The 20,366-nt window shown below is 36.7% G+C and overlaps 1 protein-coding gene across 1 annotated transcript in view; it reads left to right on the forward strand.

The window, feature by feature from the left end:
- The first annotated feature begins 15,071 nt into the window (after positions 1–15,071).
- Positions 15,072–20,366, forward strand: part of LOC309657337 (selection and upkeep of intraepithelial T-cells protein 8-like) — a 59,577-nt gene continuing 54,282 nt past the window's right edge. Inside the window, 4 exon segments of the mRNA XM_082454637.1 lie at positions 15,072–15,810; positions 19,923–19,958; positions 19,961–20,004; positions 20,008–20,311. Coding sequence (XP_082310763.1) covers positions 15,738–15,810; positions 19,923–19,958; positions 19,961–20,004; positions 20,008–20,311 — 457 coding nt within the window. The 5' untranslated portion in view covers positions 15,072–15,737.

The raw sequence follows: 20,366 nt of genomic DNA on the forward strand, positions 1-20,366 counted from the left end.
GGTGTTTCCCTTGTATGTTATTTGTTGCTTTTCCCTTGCTGCTTTTAATATCTTTTCCTTGTATTTATTTTTTGATAGTCTGATTACTTTGTGTCTTGGCGTGTTTCTCCTTGGATTTATTCTGTATGGGACTCTCTGTGCTTCCTGGACTTGATTAACTATTTCCTTTCTCATACTAGGGAAGTTTTCAACTATTATCTCTTCAAATATTTTCAATGTCCCTTTCTTTTACTCTTCTTTTTCTGTGACCCCTATAATTCGAATGTTGGTGCATTTAATGTTGTCCCAGAGGTCTCTGAGGCTGTCCTCAATTCTTTTCATTCTTTTTTCTTTATTCTGCTCTGTGGTAGTTTTTTCCACTATTTTATCTTCCAGGTCACTATCCGTTCTTCTGCCTCAGTTATTCTGCTATTTTTTCCTTCTAGAAAATTTTTAATTTCATTTATTGTGTTGTTCATCATTGTTTGTTTGCTCTTTAGTTCTTCTAGGTCCTTTTTAAATGTTTCTTGTATTTTCTCCATTCTGTTTCTAACATTTTGGATCATCTTTACTATCATTGCTCTGAATTCTTTTTCAGGTAGACTACCTATTTCCTCTTCATTTGTTTGGTCTGGTGGTCTTTTCCTTGCTCCTTCATCTGCTGTGTATTTCTCTGTCTTCTCATTTTGCTTAACTTACTGTGTTTGGGGTCTCCTTTTCACAGGCTGCATTTTTGTAGTTCCTGTTGCTTTTGGTGTCTGCTCCCAGTGGGCAAAGTTGGTTCAGTGGATTGTGTAGGCTTCCTGGTGGAGGGGACTTGTGCCTCTGTTCTGGTGAATGAGGCTGGATCTTTTCTTTCTGGTGGGCAGGACCACGTCCAGTGGTGTGTTTTTGAGTGTCTGTGAGCTTATTATGATTTTAGGCAGCCTCTCTGCTAATGTGTGGGGTTGTGTTCCTGTCTTCCTAGTTGTTTAGCTTGGGTTGTCCAGCCCTGTAGCTTGCTGGTCTTTTAGTACAGTTGGGTCTTAGCATTGAGATGGAGACCTCTGGGAGAGCTCTCACTGATTGATTTTACATGGGGCCGGGAGGTCTCTGATGGGCCAGTCCTGAACTCGGCTCTCCCACCTCAGAGGCACTGGCCTGACACCCGTCTGGAGCACCAAGACCCTGTCACCTACACAGCTCAGAAGAGGAGGGAGAAAAAATAGAAAGAGAGAAAAAAATAATACAATAAAATAAACTTATTAAAATTAAAAAATATATTATTAAAGTAAAAAAATAAAACAGTAATTTTTAAAAAAAGACAGAAACCAAATGAATAAACAAATCCACCAATGATAACAAGTGCTAAAAATTTTACTAAAAAAAAGCCAGACAGACAGAACACTCAGACAAATGATAAAAGCAGATGTATACAGACAAAATCACACAAAGAAACATACACCTACACACTCACAAAAAGAGAAAAAGAAAAAAATATATATATGTGTATTAAAAAAAAGGAAGAGAGCAACGAAATCAATAAACAAATCTACCATTGTTAATAACTCTAAATACTAAACTAAGATAAACATAAAACCAGAAACAAATAAGACACAGAAAGCAAACCACAAGTCTAGTTGCTCCCGATGTCCACTGCCTCTATTTTGGGATGATTCGTTGTCTATTCAGGTATTCCACAGATGCAGCGTACATCAAGTTTTTTGTGGAGATTTAATCCACTGCTTCTGAGTCTGCACAAAGAACTTTCCCTTTCTCTTCTTCGTTTGCACATCTCCTGGGGTCCACCTTTGGATTTGGCCCTGCCTCAGCATGTAGGTCGCCCTCTGGCGTCTGTTCTTCACCCAGACAGGATGGGGTTAAAGGAGCAGCTGATTATGGGGCTCTGGCTCACTCAGGCCTGGGGGCAGGGAAGGGTATGGAATGTGGGGCAAGCCTGCAGCAGCAGAGGCCAGTGTGAGGTTGCAACAACCTGAGGTGCGACGTGTGTTCCCCCCGGGGAAGTTGTCCCTGGATCATGGTACCTTGGTAGTGGTGGGCTGCACAGGCTCCCGGGAGGGGAGGTGTGGATAGTGACCTGTGCTTGCACACAAGATTCCTGGTGGCTGCAGCAACAGCCTTAGCGTTTCATGACCGTCTCTGGTGTCTGCACTGACAGCTGTGGCTCACGCCCTTTTCTGGAGCTCGTTTAGGCATTGCTCTGAATCTCCTCTCCTCCTGCACCCCTAAACAATGGTCTCTTGACTCTTAGGCAGTTCCAGACTTTTTCCCGGACTCCCTCCCGGCTAGCTGTGGTGCACTAGCCCCCTTCAGGGTGTTTTCACGCAGCCAACCCCAGTCCTCTCCCTAGGGTCTGACCTCCGAAGCCCGAGCCTAAGCTCCTAGCCCCCACCCATCCCTGCGGGTGAGCAGACAAGCCTCTCGGGCTGGTGAGTGCTGGTCTGCACCGATCCTCTGTGTGGGAATCTCTCCAATTTGCCCTCTGCACCCCTGTTGCTGCGCTCTCCTCCATGGTTCGAAGATTCCCCCCTGCCCACCCTCTCTCTCCACCAGTGAAAGGGCTTCCTAGTGTGTGGAAATTTTCCTCCCTCACAGCTCCCTCCCAGAGGTGCAAGTCCCGTCCCTATTCTTTTGTCTCTGTTTTTCCTTTTTTTCTTTTGCCCTACCCAGGTATGTTGGGAGTTTCTTGCTTTTTGGGAAGTCTGAGGTCTTCTGCCAGCATTCAGTAGGTGTTCTGTAGGAGTTGTTCCACATGTAGATGTATTTCTGATGTACTTGTGGGGAGGAAGGTGATCTCCATGTCTTACTCCTCCACCATCTTGAAGGTCCTCCTTTCCATATTTTTATATTACCAGGGATTGTTGTATCTTTATCCATTGTCCTAAGGAATCTAGTTTCCTAAGAAAATATTTGACTTTCCTTCATCTCCATTTCAGGAGATTCCAGTTCAGTAAGTCTGGAAAAGGACCTGAGGATCTGTACTTTCACGCACATAGAGACTTGGCTGTAAGGTAGATATCTATATCCCTACTACAAAAATAAGGAAACAGACTCAAAGATAGAATGTGTTATCCCTGATAACATAATGGGATTCCAAAAACAGATTCTGAGACTCTAAGCTCTGTACTGTCTCTTATTCTGTATACACCTTGGATTTACCCTAACATCTGTTTGTTAATGCTTTCATTGTGAATGACAATTTCTATAGTTTTGTGCCAATAGGTTTTGCAAGTGTGGTTTTATATCCTGTTCAGTAGGATACATTTTTTCAGTTGCTGGGTAAATTCCCCTTCTCCTTAGTAAATAAATTGTCTGAGGCCTTGATTTCAAAGAAAACTTCTACACAGAAGTTGTACATATTAAGTGGGAAAATGTGTGTTGAATGGTATGTGTGTGTGCATGTATGTTTGTGTGTGTGTGTGTGTGTGTGTGTGTTATCCATGGATACTTACTAATTGTTGGTGGACAGAAGATGAAAAGGTATGTATACCTTGTGGAAAAATTTATGGGGAAATGGGGGAGAGATTTAAGTATGATTTTTTAAAAAGAGGAAGCCAGGTACTATGGAAAGAGCACAGAACTGAGTCATACATATCTTGAATTTTAAACCTAGTTCTACTGTTTCCTGGCTGTGTGACCTTGAACACAATACCTGGCAAATAGGAGGCACTGAGTATTTTTGGATGTTGTTATTTTTATTCTTTTAAAGACCTTGTGGAATACTTACAAAATGAGTATACCATGGAGTCATGTATGCATTTGAGTGTACCATAACTTCTCAACTATATTACAGTAACAGTCACCTACTATCTATATAGTAAATAGTCTCTCTAACTAAATATTTGCCAACCTCATCATCTAATCCAACACCTACAGAGTGACAAGTGAGCTTGTCTAAAATTCATAATGATTATAGCTACCATTTATTGAGTATTGGCTACATTTTTGATTCTGTGTTAATCCTGAAATAAAAGTCTTGCTAAATTCTCTGAAGAAGAAAGGGAGAACAAATTGGCTGATAAAAAGCCATAAAAAAAGAAACTGCTACACAATTATACAAATTGTAAAAACTTGGAAAATTAAAAAAACAAAAGTTACCTCAAAGCCTTTCCTATTCCAATCTTAGTCCAAAGAGAAAATAAATCAATTAAAAAAATAGAAATACAAACTATTAAAAGACTATTAATAATCATACCAGAATTTATGGGATAAATTGTAAATAAGGGACTAATGAGGTTGATAACAAGATGAAAGCATAAAATGAATGGGACAATTACATTTATCTGAGCATAATTTTTGTAATTTGAGACCTCTCCATCATACAGTTTTATTTATTCAACTAGAATTTTAATTTTACCATGAAAAACAAAGTAACTTTTTGTTAGGTGAACTTTGAAATTGTCGTATCATTCCACACACTGAATTAACTTAGGCTAGACTAAAGTCTTGAGTCTTTTTCTCTAATTTTTAAAATTGTGATAAAATACTGTAACATAAAATTTATTACCTTAATCATTTCTAAGTGTACAGTACATTCATGTTATTGTGCAGCGATCATCACAATCCATCTCCAGAGCTCCTTTCATCTTGTAAAACTGAAACGTTATACCCATTAAGAAATAAATCCCATTTCCTCCTCCCACCAGCCCCTGGCAATCACCATTCCATGTTCTATGTCCTTCAATTTGACTACTCTAGGTACCTCATATAAGTGGAATCATATAATACTTATCTTTTTACCACTGGCTTATTTCACTTAGCATAGAATCCTCAAGATTCCTCCATGTTGTAGCATATATCAGAATTTTCTTCTTTTTTAAGGCTGCAAAATATTGCTTTGTATGTCTATGCCATATTCTGCTTAACTGTTCCATCAGTGGACACTTGGATGGCTTCTATATTTTAGCTACTATGAATAATACAGTTTTGAACACAGGTGTCCAAACATTTCTTCAAGATTCTCCTTTCAATTCATTCAGATATATTCCCAGAAGTGAAATTGCTGGATCTTATGGTAATTCTATTTTTAATTTTTGGGGGAGCCACCATACTGTTTTCCACAGAAGCTGTACCATTTTACATTCTTAACCAACAGTGCCCAAGCGTTTCAGTATCTCCACTTCCATGCCAACATTAATTTGCTTTTTTTAAAATTATTTTCTGAAATTTTTACAGTAGCTATCTTAATGGGTATGAGGTGGTATGTCATTGTTTTTTGATTTGCATCTTAATGATTAGTGATGTTGAGCATCATTTCATGAGCTTACTGGCTATTTGTATATCTTCTGTGAAGAAATACCCGTTCAACTTTTGCCTATTTTTGAATAGTGTACTTGTTATTTTTGTTACTGAGTTTTAAGAGTAAGAGTTCTTTACATAATCTGGATATTAATCCTTATCAGTATATGATTTGCAAATATTTTCTCCCATTCTATGGGTTACCTTTTCATTCTGTTAATTGTGTCCTTTGATGCAAGAAGTTTAATTTTGATGTAGTCAAATTTATCTATTTTTCTTTTTTTGCCTTTGCTTTTCATTTCATATCCAAGAAATCATTGCCAAGTCCAATATCATGAAAATTCTCCCCATTTTTTCCTCTAAGAGTTTTCTATTTTCAGCTCTTATATTTAGGTCTTTGATCCACTTTAAATTAACTTTTGTATGTGATATAAAGTAAGGGTCCAACTTCATCCTTCTGCTTGTGGGTATCCAGTTTTCCCAGCAGTATTGTTCAAAGGACTCTTTTTCCTTTGAGTGGTCTTGGCAGTCCTTTCTAAGATCATTTTACCATATATATGAGGGTTTATTTCTGGGCTTTCTATTCTATTCCATTGGTCTATCTTTATGCCAGTATCACACTGTTTTGATTATTATAGTTTTGTAATAAGTTTTGAAATCATGAAGTATGAGTCTTCCAATTTTATTCTTCTTTTTCAATTTTATTTTTTGGCTATTCAAAATACCTTGAGGTCCCATTTGAATTTTAATGGGTTTTTAAAATATCATTGGGATTTTGATAGGAATTTCATTGAATCTGTAGCTTGCCTTGGGTAGTATTGACATCTTAACAATATTAAGTCTTCCAGTCCATGAACACATGGTGTGTTTCCAATTATCTATGTCTTCTTTAATTTCTTTCAGAAATGTTTTGTGGTTTTCAATGAATGAGTCACTCATTTCATTGGTTAATTCTTGAGTATTTTATATTTTTTGATGCTGTTGTAAATGGAATATTTTTTTAAATTCCTTTTCAGATTGTTCATTGTTAGTGCATAGAAATGTAACTTATTTTTGTGTTGATTTTGCCTTCTGCTACTTTGCTGAATTTATTTATTAGTTCAAACAGTTTTTTTTTTTTTTTGTAGAATCTTTAGGGTTTTCTATAATATAAGATTATATAATCTGTGAACAGAGATAATTTTATTTCTTCCTTTCCAATACTGATGTTTTTTATTTATTTTTCTTGCCTAATTCCTCTGGTTAAAACCTTCAGTACTATGTTTAATAGAAGTTCCAAAAGTGGACATCCTTACCTTGTTCCTGGTGTTAGAGGAAAGGTTTTCCATCTTTCACCACTGAGTATGATGTTCACCGTGGGTTTTCATATATTTTATGTTGAGGCAGTTTTCCTCTATTCCTAGTTGTCGAGTGTTTTTATCATGCAAGTATTTTGAATTTTGTCATATAATTTTTCTGCATCAGTTGAGGTGATCATGTGGTTTTTCTCCTTTCATTTTGTCAATATGATATACTATTTTGACCAATTTTTTGTATTGAACCATCCTTTTAATCCAGGAATAAATCCCACTTGATCATATTATATAATCCTTTTAATATGCTACTGAATTCTGTTTAGTAGTATTGCGTTGAGGATTTTTGCATCAATCTTCATAGGGGATATTGGTCTGCAGCTTTTTTTTTTTCTTGCAGTGTCTTTGTCTGGTGTTGGTATTAAAACAATATTAATCATTCTTTGCTCAGTTTTGCAGAGTTTCACCTTGCACATGCACTATTTAATAGAAAATTTCAGGGTGCTTTATTTGAAGATTTCTGTAGCTCTTTTTCTTCATAGCTACTTTCTTTCTGGACCTCAGCCTTACTTTTTCCTGCCACCTTACCCTCCTGAAATCTATTATGTCTTCTCAACTCAGCCAGGCCTTTTGGGGTTTTGTTTGTGTTCTCTTTTCCTCTGCCTGCAATCAAAACTTTGCCTACCAGAAGCCTAGGTGATTGTAGAACTTGCCTCATTGATTTTATTGTGTCTGTTTCCTAAAATTAAAAACAATGTTATTTCACATATTTTTCTTGTTTTTCATTGTTTATTAATGTTAGGTCCTATCTTTGTTACTTCATCCTAGCTAGAATCAGAAGTTCTGTCCAATGTTTGGGTTTCTCTTACTAGAAAATAACAGGTGAGGAAAGTTGCCACTATCTTGGCAGGGGTAATTTATGCTTATCACCAGGAAGATGTAGAGCTAATGTTACACAAAGGAGGTAGGGAAGAATATATTTGTTTACAGCATCGGTTAATCTCAGCTGGTCTAGATTGACTGAGTGCTTATCTCCAGAGCTATTGACTCTTGGTAAATAATGTAAAATCTATCAACTAAAGATATATGATGTTCTGAAACCAGGGATTTGTGAGTTGTTACGGAGCAAGAAGTAGCAGCCTGTCTTCATTGCTTAGGAATGTTAATTTTATTTAAGATTAGCACCAGATTTTGGTGGGGGCAGGGAGTAGGGGATGTCAGGGTTCAAAGGCTAAGCCTGGTCACATAGCTGGAATAGATTTATGTGAACAATTCAACATGAGACCCCTACCACAGGCAGATTTGGGGCTTCCTAGCACTGGAGGGCTTCACGAAACACAGATGGGCTGAGATCTGGAGACAATGCATATCCTGTGTGATGTTACCCCATGGGTAGACCTAGAAGCCCGCTTCTGGGAACCCCAAAGCCCTTTCAATGCACATCCTTCGTCTGTTGTTATTGTATTATGTCCTTTGTAATAAAGCTGTTTTTTGAGTATAAACTAAGTCTTCTGAGTCATTTCAACAAATACTTAAAGTTCTTAGTGAGTCATTTCAACAAATACTTAAAGTTCTTAGTGTATAATTTACGTAGTTTGGCACCAAGAGGATCCATTAGGACTTCACTTGCTACTTTATTTAAAAAACCTTTATTGAAATATTATTTACATACAGTAAAATATGCCCATTTAAATTATAGTTTGATGCATTTTTAAAGAAATATCTATCTTGTAATCACTGCCACATTCAAGATATAGAACTTCCAAAAGCTCCCTCTTACCTTTTTGACATCTCCCTTGCCAAATATTAACAGCAAATGGGAAAATGTAATGCCCATGGCTTGAGAAAGTCACGGTGATAAAGTTCTCACACACCTCAGGGATAAAGATCTTAGTCATCACACAAGTTTAGCTACATAGGCTCACAGAGTTGCTGTGAGAGGAATAGCTGAAAGGTTGAGCAATCTAGAATGAGTAGGAGAAGAGGGAGATGGTTAAGTGTTAGTTGTGGCCTTAAGATCAGCTATGAGGTCACCAGGAAAAGACAGCATGAAGATGCTTAGATTAATTTACTATTCAATGCATATGGATCAAACAGTGCATGGGATGGTATACAGCAGATGCTCTGGTGGGCCTCCCAGATCTCCCTTCAAGACTGAGGCACCCATTCCCCAAGTTGCCAGGAGCATCAGTGGTTACAATTTCTCAGCTAAGTGCCTTTGTGGGAATTGTCCTCAGCCAAAGCAATCTCCCTTGTCAAAGGTCATGCATCCTCTTCAGATACAAGGGCAGCCTGTACCAATGACTGTCCTTGCAGTGGTATGAAGGTCTACCACCCCACACCCATCTCATGGTGAAGCAACCCTAATGGACCATCCTAGCTTCCTGTGACATCAACCTTCATTGTTGCTCCATCACAGTTCAACAACTCTTCCTGCTAAATCCACTTCATTTACTTGACCATTGGTGTTGATCCCAAGTGTATACTCCAATAAACTTCCTATATACAATTCCACATCTTAGAGACAGTTTCCCAGAAGCCTCATCTAAGACAGCATTTTGTTATGTGCTTTCCACAAAGGGAAATCCCCTAATGTCTAACAAAAAGTTATTATAGTTGCTAGAAGTAAGATGAATTAAAGATGACCCAAATAAATCCATAATCATGGATCAGAAATCTCAATATATCAATTGTCTTTAATCAAAATCCCAATAGGTTTTTTTAAAACTGAAAATTGTTAGGTAATTCTAAAGTTTATGTGGATGAAAAAATAGCAACTTTTGAATTGCTGTGAAACTCTCCTCTGGTCCAAAAGCAGATTAGTCCAGGCAGTGATATACAATGGAAAGAAATATTTACTGAATCTCCAAGTGTCAGAGATGTACTGAGGAAAAAGTCTAGATGGCCCTGGAGGCTCATTTCTAACCCCTCCTTTCAGTAGCTCAGCAGAAATGGCTGAATAAGTATGAGTTAGCTCAAGAAAGCAGGCTAAGACTAGTTACTTTATTTTAGAATCACATAAATGCTTCTTACTTCTCATCTCTTAGAAGTAGAGCATTACAGCAGAGGGCTACAAGAGGAACACTGCCCCTGATGCCTGCAGCTCAGCCGTGCCTGACCTCAGAACAGCTTTCTATGGGAAAGGGAGAATTAGAGGTTTGTCTATGGTCATGTACTTATCAGCTTGTAAGTTCTGTCCTCCACAAGCCTCATTTTATACCTGCACTTTGTGGTAAAGTTCCCTACATACGAAAGAGTTCTGTTCCAAGAGTGCATTCGTAAGTCCAATTTGTTCATAAGTCCAACAAAGTTAGCCTAGGTATCCAACTAACACAATCGGCTAGTACTGTACTGTAATAGGTTTATAATGCTTTTCACACAAATAATATATAAAAAACAGACAAACACAAAAAATAAAGAAAACATTTAAAATCTTACAGTACAGTACCTTGAAAAGTACTGTAGAACAGTACTGTAGAAAAGTACCATACAACAGCTGGCATACAGGGGCTGACATCGAGTGAACAGGCAAGAAGAGTTACTGATTGGAGGAGTGAAAGGAGGTGGGAGATGGTAGAGCTGAAGGATTGTCAGCAGTAGGAGACAGAGGGCAAGCTTCAATTTCACTCATGCCTGATGTTGATGGAATACACCTCCGCATCTTTGGAAGTTTGCAACTTCAAGGTTCACATGTAGGGGACTTACTGTACTAGTGACCTATGTCCATACCACTTTCTAGAACACAATCATTAAAGTCCCTGTGGACAAGATAATTTCCAGCACAGTCTACCTAAGCCTTATCCAGGCTCCTCTTAATTTTAAAATTCCATTGTTTGGTTATTAAAAATAGCTTTGAAAATAATTTTCCCAGTGCTTGTCCTGTGTCCTTCTCTAAATTGAATGTAATATGGTTTTCAGCAAGAAAACAGAAATGTTGTGGGCAAGAAGAATATGTAGTATTCAATAGGTCTGGATGAGTAAAGAGGAAACTTTACATTGTGCTTACATAGGTAACTTGCAGGGCATATGACTGTTAACAAGAGCAAGAATTCCCCTTAAGTTTTCCCCAGCATTCTCATGATGTCAAGGAAAGATCCAGAGGGAAATACATAAAGACTCCTGAGCTCAGATGTCATTTCAGGCTAAGGCATGTCATGTCAGTACATGTCTCTTGCAAATATAACATGAATTCTCTCAGGTGATGCAAGGTACAGCTGCAAATGGATTTGAGATTTTATAATGCAAACAACAGGCACCTTGCTGTTGTCTCTATGAAAGGATACTGACTTCAGTTTAGGAGGTAAAAAAGGTTCAGCTGGCAGGCAATAGGTGGATGCTCTGGTACACAGAACCCACTTTGACTGTAGTATCTCGTACTGACTATTGGTGCAGGAGCACTGCTGACTCACCCTCAGACATTGAGACGACTTTCTGAAGGACTTGGAAAGAAATTTCTTCTGGATTCTGGAGCTCAAGTAAGTGATCAGACTGTGAACGATGGTTGGGGACAAGGCTATATTCCACCTCCTTAAGCATGGTGTTAGAAGCTCTAATTCTGTAATATTCTGCCAATCTTTTCATCACAGAATAGTGGTACTTGGGGATTTAGAAAGGTAATAGGCAGTGAGGTGTTTCAAAAGAGAAGATCTGCTTTCACATTTCAGTATGGGATTGCTGATAACTATAGACTGATCCTATCTGCCCTGGGTCGCAGAAATGGAACCCCTTCCTCAGTCTCTTTTTTAAAGAACTCAAAGAAAACTTACAGTGATGCCAGTGTTTTAGACACCATGATAGTTGTCCCCAGTTACCAAGAAACCTATCCTGAAGTATAGATGGTATAATTATTAAATATAAATACCCCATAAAAGATTATTACTAATGTTTTAATAGTATTTTTAAAAGTAGGTTTAAAAAATAAATTTATTGTAGTATAGCCTGAAGTCAGGGAGCCTGATTCCTCCAGCTCCGTTTTTCTTTCTCAAGATTGCTTTGGCTATTCGTGGTCTTTTGTGTTTCCATACAAATTGTGAAATTTTTTGTTCTAGTTCTGTGAAAAATGCCAGTGGTAGTTTGATAGGGATTGCACTGAATCTGTAGATTGCTTTGGGTAGTAGAGTCATTTTCACAATGTTGATTCTTCCAATCCAGGAACATGGTATATCTCTCCATCTATTTGTATCATCTTTAATTTCTTTCATCAAGACAGTATGGTACTGGCACAAAAACAGAAATATAGATCAATGGAACAAGATAGAAAGCCCAGAGATAAACCCACACACATATGGTCACCTTATCTTTGATAAAAGAGGCAAGCATATACAGTGGAGAAAAGACAGCCTCTTCAATAAGTGGTGCTGGGAAAACTGGACAGCTACATGTAAAAGTATGAAATTAGAACACTCCCTGACACCATACACAAAAATAAACTCAAAATGGATTAAAGACCTAAATGTAAGGCCAGACACTATAAAACTCTTAGAGGAAAACATAGGCAGAACACTCTATGACATAAATCACAGCAAGATCCTTTTTGACCCACCTCCTAGAGAAATGGAAATAAAAACAAAAATAAACAAATGGGACCTAATGAAACTTAAAAGGTTTTACACAGCAAAGGAAACCATAAACAAGACGAAAAGACAATCCTCAGAATGGGAGAAAATATTTGCAAATGAAGCAACTGACAAAGGATTAATCTCCAAAATTTACAAGCAGCTCATGCAGCTCAATAACAAAAAAACAAACAACCCAATCCAAAAATGGGCAGAAGACCTAAATAGACATTTCTCCAAAGAAGATATACAGACTGCCAACAAACACATGAAAGAATGCTCAACATCATTAATCATTAGAGAAATGCAAATCAAAACTACAATGAGATATCATCTCACACCGATCAGAATGGCCATGATCAAAAAATCTAGAAACAATAAATGCTGGAGAGGGTGTGGAGAAAAGGGAACCCTCTTGCACTGTTGGTGGGAATGTAAATTGATACAGCCACTATGGAGAACAGTATGGAGGTTCCTTAAAAAACTAAAAATAGAACTACTATACGACCTAGCAATCCCACTACTGGGCATATACCCTGAGAAAACCATAATTCAAAAAAAGTCATGTACCACAATGTTCATTGCAGCACTGTTTACAATAGCCAGGACATGGAAGCAACCTAAGTGTCCATCATCAGATGAATGGATAAAGAAGATGTGGCACATATATACAATGGAATACTACTCAACCATAAAAAGAAACGAAATTGAGTTATTTGTAATGAGGTGGATGGAGTTAGTCTGTCATACAGAGTGAAGTAAGTCAGAAAGAGAAAAACAAATACAGTATACTAACAGATATATATGGAATCTAAGGGAAAAAAAAAAAGTCATGAAGAACCTAGTGGCAAGACAAGAATAAAGACACAGACCTACTAGAGAATGGACTTGAGGATATAGGGAGAGGGAAGGGTAAGCTGGGACAAAGTTAGAGAGTAGCATGGACATATATGCACTACCAAACGTAAAGTAGATAGCTAGTGGGAAGCAACCGCATAGCACAGGGAGATCAGCTCAGTGCTTTGTGACCACCTGGAGGGGTGGGATGGGGAGGGTGGGAGGGAGGGAGATGCAAGAGGGAAGAGATATGGGAACATATGTATATGTATAACTGATTCACTTTGTTATAAAGCAGAAACTAACACACCATTGTAAAGCAATTATATTCCAATAAAGATGTTTAAAAATAAATAAATAAATAAATGTATTGAGGTATAATTGAACTATAACAAACTGTATATATTTAAGATGAATAATGTGTATAATTTTCTGTCTGGTTTCTTTAACTTAGCACAATCCTTTTGAGATTCATGTGTGTGTAAAAATGATTCATTCCTTTTTATTACTGAGTATGTTACATCATAGGGCTGTACCACAACTTTCTTATCCATTCATCTGTATGTAAAATTTTGAGTTATTTCCAGTTGTTGACTATTACAAATAAAAATACTATGAACATTTATGTACAAGTCTTTATATGAAAATGTGCTTTTATTTCTCTTATAGCTTGCTTTTAAAAATGAGTATTTATCTTTCATAAATTCAAGGTTTAAGTTAATGATTCTAAATAGGAGTGAGAGGTAGTAGAGGGAGAAACCAGAATAATTATTAGTCATTTAGAGATTTCATTCCTTTGGAAATTGTAATCTGCTTTTCTGGGTGTTTTGCCAACCCATAACCTACTTTCATGAAATGGGATATGAATTGTCTAATGGACCTGTGTTGATGATAATCATTTGTCATATTGGTCAGATATATAAAATAATAAAATATAAAGCATCATTCCTTTAAATATTTTCACATGGGCTTTATAAAGTCCAAATAGGTCTTTCCTTTTTTTTTCAATATTAAATAAATTTCTTTAAGTTTCAATAGTAGGCAGATTTTGTGTCCCAGAACCAGAGAAATTTCTTCCTTCATATCTTGACTCATTTCTTTACCACATAGCTATGATGTGAATAAAGTCTTACATTTCCCTTTAAGATATATATCATTTAAACCACTTTTTTTGTTGTTGTTATCTCATGTTTGTTTGTTTTTTACTTGCTGACTTTGTAAATCAACTCACATGTTTTTGACTGTGAGTTAGAGGAGGGTCGCCAGATAAAATACAAGATGCCTAGTTAATATTTCAGCACTTTTCTTTTTTTATAAATAATGTATAAAACTATTAACAAGCTATTTTAGTTCCACCACAATTTGGTCTCATTTTAATTGTTCAAGGACATAAATCCAAAAAAATAAATTCTTTATTAGATCATGCACATTTAGGCATTCATGTCTTTGTGCTTGACATTTTTTGTTCCCTCCCCCCATTCATTCACTTAGAATATTTTTTTCTACTCCATCTGTTACACCTGCCAGAGGAAATATTTATTTAGTAAGTTAGATCATAAAGTGAAAGAGAGAGAAACAGCAGAGTGTGAATTAGTGGAAGAGAGGGATTGAGAAGGCCTCTCCTAATCAGAACCAAGTCGCGGGACATGGTCATTTTATTGAGCACTGAGAGGAGTTATACTCTGAAAGACGAGTCCCAAGTTGTCCCTATTTATGATCCTTTTAAAATTTTTTATTTTATATTGGAGTATAGTTGATTAACAATGTTGTGTTAGTTTCAGGTGTACAGCAAAGTGATTCAGTTATACATACACAAGTATCTATTCTTTTTCACATTCTTTTCCCATTTAGGTTACTACAGAATATTGAGCAGCATTTCCTGTGCTATACAGTAGGTCTTTGATGGTTATTTATTTTAAATATAGCACTGTGTACATGTCAATCTCAAACTCGCAATCTATCCCTCCCTACCACCCTTCCCTTGGCAACCATAAATTCATTCTCTAAGTCTATGAGTCTGTTTTGTAAATAAGTTCATTTGTATCATTTTTTATAGATTCTACATATAAGTGATACCATATGATATTGTCTTTCTCTGTCTTCACTTAGTATGATAATCTCCAGGTCCCTCCATGTTGCTGCAAATGGCATTATTTCGTTCTTTTTAATGGCTGAATAATATTCCATTTTATATATGTACCACATCTTCTTTATCCATTCCTCTGTCATTGGACATTTAAGTTGCTTCCATGTCTTGGCTATTGTAAACAGTGCTGCAATGAACATTGGGGCATGTATCTTTTCAAACCATGTATTTCTCTGGATATATGTCTAGGAGTGGGATTGCTGGATCATATGGTAGCTCTATTTTTAGTTTCTTAAGGAGCCTCCATGCTGTTCTCCATAGTGGCTCTACCAATTTACATTCCCACCAACAGTGTAGGAGGGTTCCCTTTTCTCCACACCCTCTCCAGCACTTATTGTTTGTACAATAGATTTTTTGATGAAGGCCATTCTGACTGGTGTGGGTGATATCTCATTGTAGTTTTGATTTGCATTTCTCTAATAAGTAGCAATGTTGAGCATCTTTTCATGTGCCTCTTGGCCATCTGTATGTCTTCTTTGGAAAAATGTCTATTTAGATCTTCCACCCATTTTTTGATTGGGTTGTTTGTTTTCTTGATATTGAGCTGCATGATCTGTTTGTAAATTTTGGAGACTAATCCCTTGTTGGTCGCATCATTTGCAAATTCTTGATTTAATTTTGAGTATCTTGACAATTGCTACCCCGTATCTCATAGCTTATGACTTTCTTCTTGTCTCCTTTCCAGGTATTATGAAGCTTAAATCCTCTTCTTTTTCTGGGTACTATGTGAGTCTTCTCCTACAAGTGATGACATCAACTTCAGGTAAGAGCATCTAATGTCTTCTTACTGAGTCACAGCAGTGGAAGGAACCTAGGGCAGATGTCCAGTGTCCATTCTAGCATGTAAGGAGCTTGGAAGTCATTACTATGCCCTATTATCAAGTAAAAAGCTGAAAAAACTGAAAATCAACCACTCTTCTTAGATCCAACAGAGAATTGAGGTCACAGGACACACTGCTCTTTCCCAAATTGGAGAGACAGAGAAGTGATTACAGAGGCTCACAACTTCCCAGGCCATAAATCTTTGTGGAAACCATACCAGGGTAGCAAAATCTAAACTGTAATAATTGAATTTCTGGAGGCTTGGTGTGGAGAAGTCTGAAAGTTAAAAACTCCAAGAGTGCCCAGTCATGAGACAACTCAATTTTGTGAACTTTACCTCCATGATTTTTACTAGGTTCTCACAGCAAATACTGGAAAAAATGTCCTTGTGTTTTTAGCAGGAGGAGAGGAAGAGTAACTACTTTGAAATATGCTCTTCTTGATAAGGCCTGCCCTCAAGAGAAACTATTTTAGCAGAGCCTAACTGTTTGGCATTTTCTCAGAGCCTAACTGACCTGGGAGCAGGAAAATATCCAACTCCATCCGCCTCTAGCCATTGTGTCCCAATAAGGAGAGATAAAACTGAGAAGCACTTGTGAAGTTCACAGCCAAGGCCACTAAAAGACTAAGATCTAATCACAGTACTATAGAATATTTCTCCTTCCCCTACACCTTACCACCAAATCATTAAAAGCCTTTAACCAGATTTTTTTTTACCCAGTGCATCATGTTTGGATTTCAACAAAAAATTACAAGGCATACTAAAAGGCAAACCACACAGTTTGAAGGGACAGAGCAAACATCAAAACAAGACTTTGATATGGCAAGATTGTTGGAATTATCAGACTGGGAATTTAAAATAACTATGGTTAATATGCTAAAGGCTTTAATGGAAAAAGTAGATGACATGCAAGAATAGATGAGCAATGTAAGCAGAGATGTAAATTCTAAGAAAGAATCAAAAAGAAATCATAGAGATCAAAAACAATGTAACAGAAATGAATTCCTTTCATGGGCTCATTGGTAGCCTGGACATGGCTGAGGAAAGACTCTCTGAGCTTGAGGATTTATCAACAGAAACTTTCAAAACTGAAAAGCAGAAAAAGAGTTAAAAAAAATGGAAGAGAAAATCTAAGAACTGTGGACAACTACAAAAATGTAATGGGAATACTAGAAGGAGAAGAGAAAGAGACAAATAGAAGAAATATTTGAAACAATAATGACTGAGAATTATACACCTTAAATATATATAACTTTATTTGTTAATTATTCTTCAGTAAAGCTGGGGAAAAGGCCTATTTTGCATGATATTAATATAGCTACCCTAGTTCTGTTTTTGTCACTATTTGCATGGAATATCTTTTTCCATCCTTTCACTTTCAACTTATTTAAGTCTTTGGATCTAAAATGAGTCTTTTGTAGATAGCATATAGTTGGATCATGTGTTTTTATCCATTCTGCCAACTTTGTTGATTGGAGAATTTAGTCCATTTATATTTAAAGTAATGACTTTCTTCTGTCATGTTATTTATTCTTGTATACTTTACAGCGTTTTGTCCCTCATTTCTTTCATTACTAACTTCTTTGTGTCTATTTGACTTTTTTGTAGTGAAACGTTTAAATTCCTTTCTCATTTCCTGTTGTATATGTGTCATAGTTATTTTCTTTGTGGTTACCATGGAGATTGCATTTAACATCCTAAAGTTAAAACACTCTAATTTAAATATATACCAGCTTAACTTCAGTAACATACAAAAACTCTGCTCTTTTAACTACTCTGTCCTCATCAGATAGATGTTGCTGATGTTACTAAATTACATTTTTATACATGTGTGCCCTGAAACATAAACTAATAATAGTGCATTAGTCTTTTAAATTATAAAAAATAAAATGTGGACTTACAAACCAAAGTTACAATACTAGCTTTTAGACTAATAAGGGTTTTAAAAATGTATTAGTCTCTTAAATCATGTTGAAAATAAAAAGTGAAGTTTTAAACCATTGTTACAATAATAATAGCTGTTATAATTGCCCATGTATTTACTTTTATTGAGTAGTTTATTTCTTCACACAGCTTCAAGTTACTGTCTAATGTCCTTTCATTTCATCCTATAGAATTCCCTTGAGCATTTTTTGTAGGGCAGATCAAGTGATAATGAACTCCCTGTTTTTATTTATCTGGGAATGTCAATTTCTCACTTCTGAAGGGCAGTTTACTGGATATTGGATTCTCATTTGACAGGTTTTTTTCCCGTCTTTTAGCACTTTGAATATATTGGCCCACTGCCTTCTGGCTTCCAAAGTTCTGGTGAGAAATCTGCTTGTAATCTTATTGAGGTTTCCTTGTATGTGATCAGTTGGTTTCTCTCATTACTCTCAAGATTCTTTGTCTTTTGAAAGTTTGATTATAATGTGTCTAGAGGTGGATCTTTTTAAGTTCATATTACTTGGAGTTTGTTGGACTTCTTGGATGTTTATAGTCATATCTTTCATCAAATTTGGGAAGTTTTCAGCCCTTATTTCTTCAAATATTCTCTGTATCCCTTTCTCTCTTTCTTCTTCTGGGATTCACACAATGCATATGTTGGTCTACTTGATGATGTCTCACAGATCCCTTAGGCTCTGTTCACTTTTTAGAAATATTTTTTCTTTCTCTTCCTTAGACTCAATAATTTTCATTATCCTGTCTTTAATTTCACTAATTCTTTTTCTACCTTCTTAAATCTGCCTTTGAATCTCCCTCTTTAGTGAATTTTTCATTTCAGTTGTGTTTTACAGCTTCAGAATTTCTTTGTGCTTTCTTTTTAGGTTTTCTTTTTATTGATATTTCCATTCATACATAATTTTCTTGACTTTCTCCACATCGCCACTGAGTTCTTTGAGCATCTTTAAAATGGTTGTTTTAAAGTCTTTAATTGTATTATATATCTGCCATCAGGTCATTTTCAGGGAAATTTTCTGTTTATTTATTTTTCATCCTTTGAATAGTCCATACTTTCCTGTATTGTATGTGTGTGTGTGTGTGTGTGTGCACGTGTGTGTGTGGCTTATGGTTTTTTAGCTGAAAATTGGACATTTGTATCTAATAATGTGTTAACTCAAAATCAGATTTTCCCCCTTCTCTGGGATTTGCTGTTTTTGTTATTGTTTTGTTTATTGTTTTTGTTTTGTTTTGTTTTTGTAGGCTGTCAGTGTGCCAAGGATCAACTTGAGGTATAAAATTTAGGCCTTCTCAGGTCTTTTCTGAGCCTGTGATTTTCCTAGGCATGTGTGGTCACTTTCCAGTTTTCCTCATATATTCAGTTGCTTATGAATGTCCTAATCTTTTATATCTGGCTCCTAAAAGTGGAAAAAGAGAAAAGTGAAGGATTAAATGAGAGGGTGCTAGCCCTTTCAGTTCCCTGGAGGTCACATCAGTTAGAGGGAGAGTGATGTGCAATAGAGTGATGTGCAACAACAATGGCTACTCACCTCTTTGTTTGCACCTCTGTGATCAGAAGCAACAATCAGAGATCAGAGCACAGATCCTCCATATTTGGAGGTTAGGATCCTTTTTGCCAACTCTGGCTCCCATAAGCTGTGTAAGCTGCTCCAGGGACAGGTGTACACCTTCCTGTCACAGGTCTGGGAGCATGAAAATGGGTAGCTGCTGCAGTGTTAAGAACTAAAATTAACCAAAATTAATGCAATTTACCATCCAAGCCTTTTGCTGGAATTTGAAGGCCTTCAATAGACTCCAGAGTTCCAAAATAGTTACATCAGGCAGATTATACCAGTGTAATTGTTGTCTAAGTTAGGAGACATATTTCTGGTGCTTTCTGCTCTGCCATATTCTCAGAATCCTCCAAGTGAATATACTTTAAAGAGAATGATGTAGTACCATTGGTCTTTTCAAAAACATAAAATACTGATTTAAGTAAAAGGGGATATAGTCATAGCTGGACGTTTAGAATGGCCAGGTCAGATGAGGAGAACTCAGTGTGTCCTACAACGTCTAGCAACAGAGATATTGTTGGCTTCAAATTTATCCTGGTTTTCTATCTTTCTCCACAGAAAATAGGACAGTAACCACTCCCATGGGACACTTGTCTATGTAGGAGGACATGCTGAGCTCAGCTGCCAGTTGTCCCCACCATGAAGTACAGAGCACATGGAGGTGCACTGGTTCAGAGGTGATCACTCCAAACTTGTTCACCTATACAGAGATGGCCATGAAGTTAATGGAGAAGCTGCCCCAGAATATGTGGATCACACAGAGTTTGTAAAAGAGGCCATTGGGAAGGGCAAAGTGACTCTCAGACTTCGTAATATCAGTGTTTCTGATAAAGGATCATACCAGTGTTCATTTAAAGGTAGTGGCATCAATGATGTGGCCAGCATGAATCTGAGTGTAACAGATAAGTGTCATGGTGGAATGTTGCATACCAATGTCCTTGTGATCTCATAAGCTGAAATATATGGAAAATATATCAATTTTTCTTTTTCTTTTTTCATATT

This window comes from Balaenoptera physalus (genome assembly GCF_965194825.1).
Source record: "Balaenoptera physalus genome assembly, chromosome: 1".
NCBI lineage: Eukaryota > Metazoa > Chordata > Mammalia > Artiodactyla > Balaenopteridae > Balaenoptera > Balaenoptera physalus.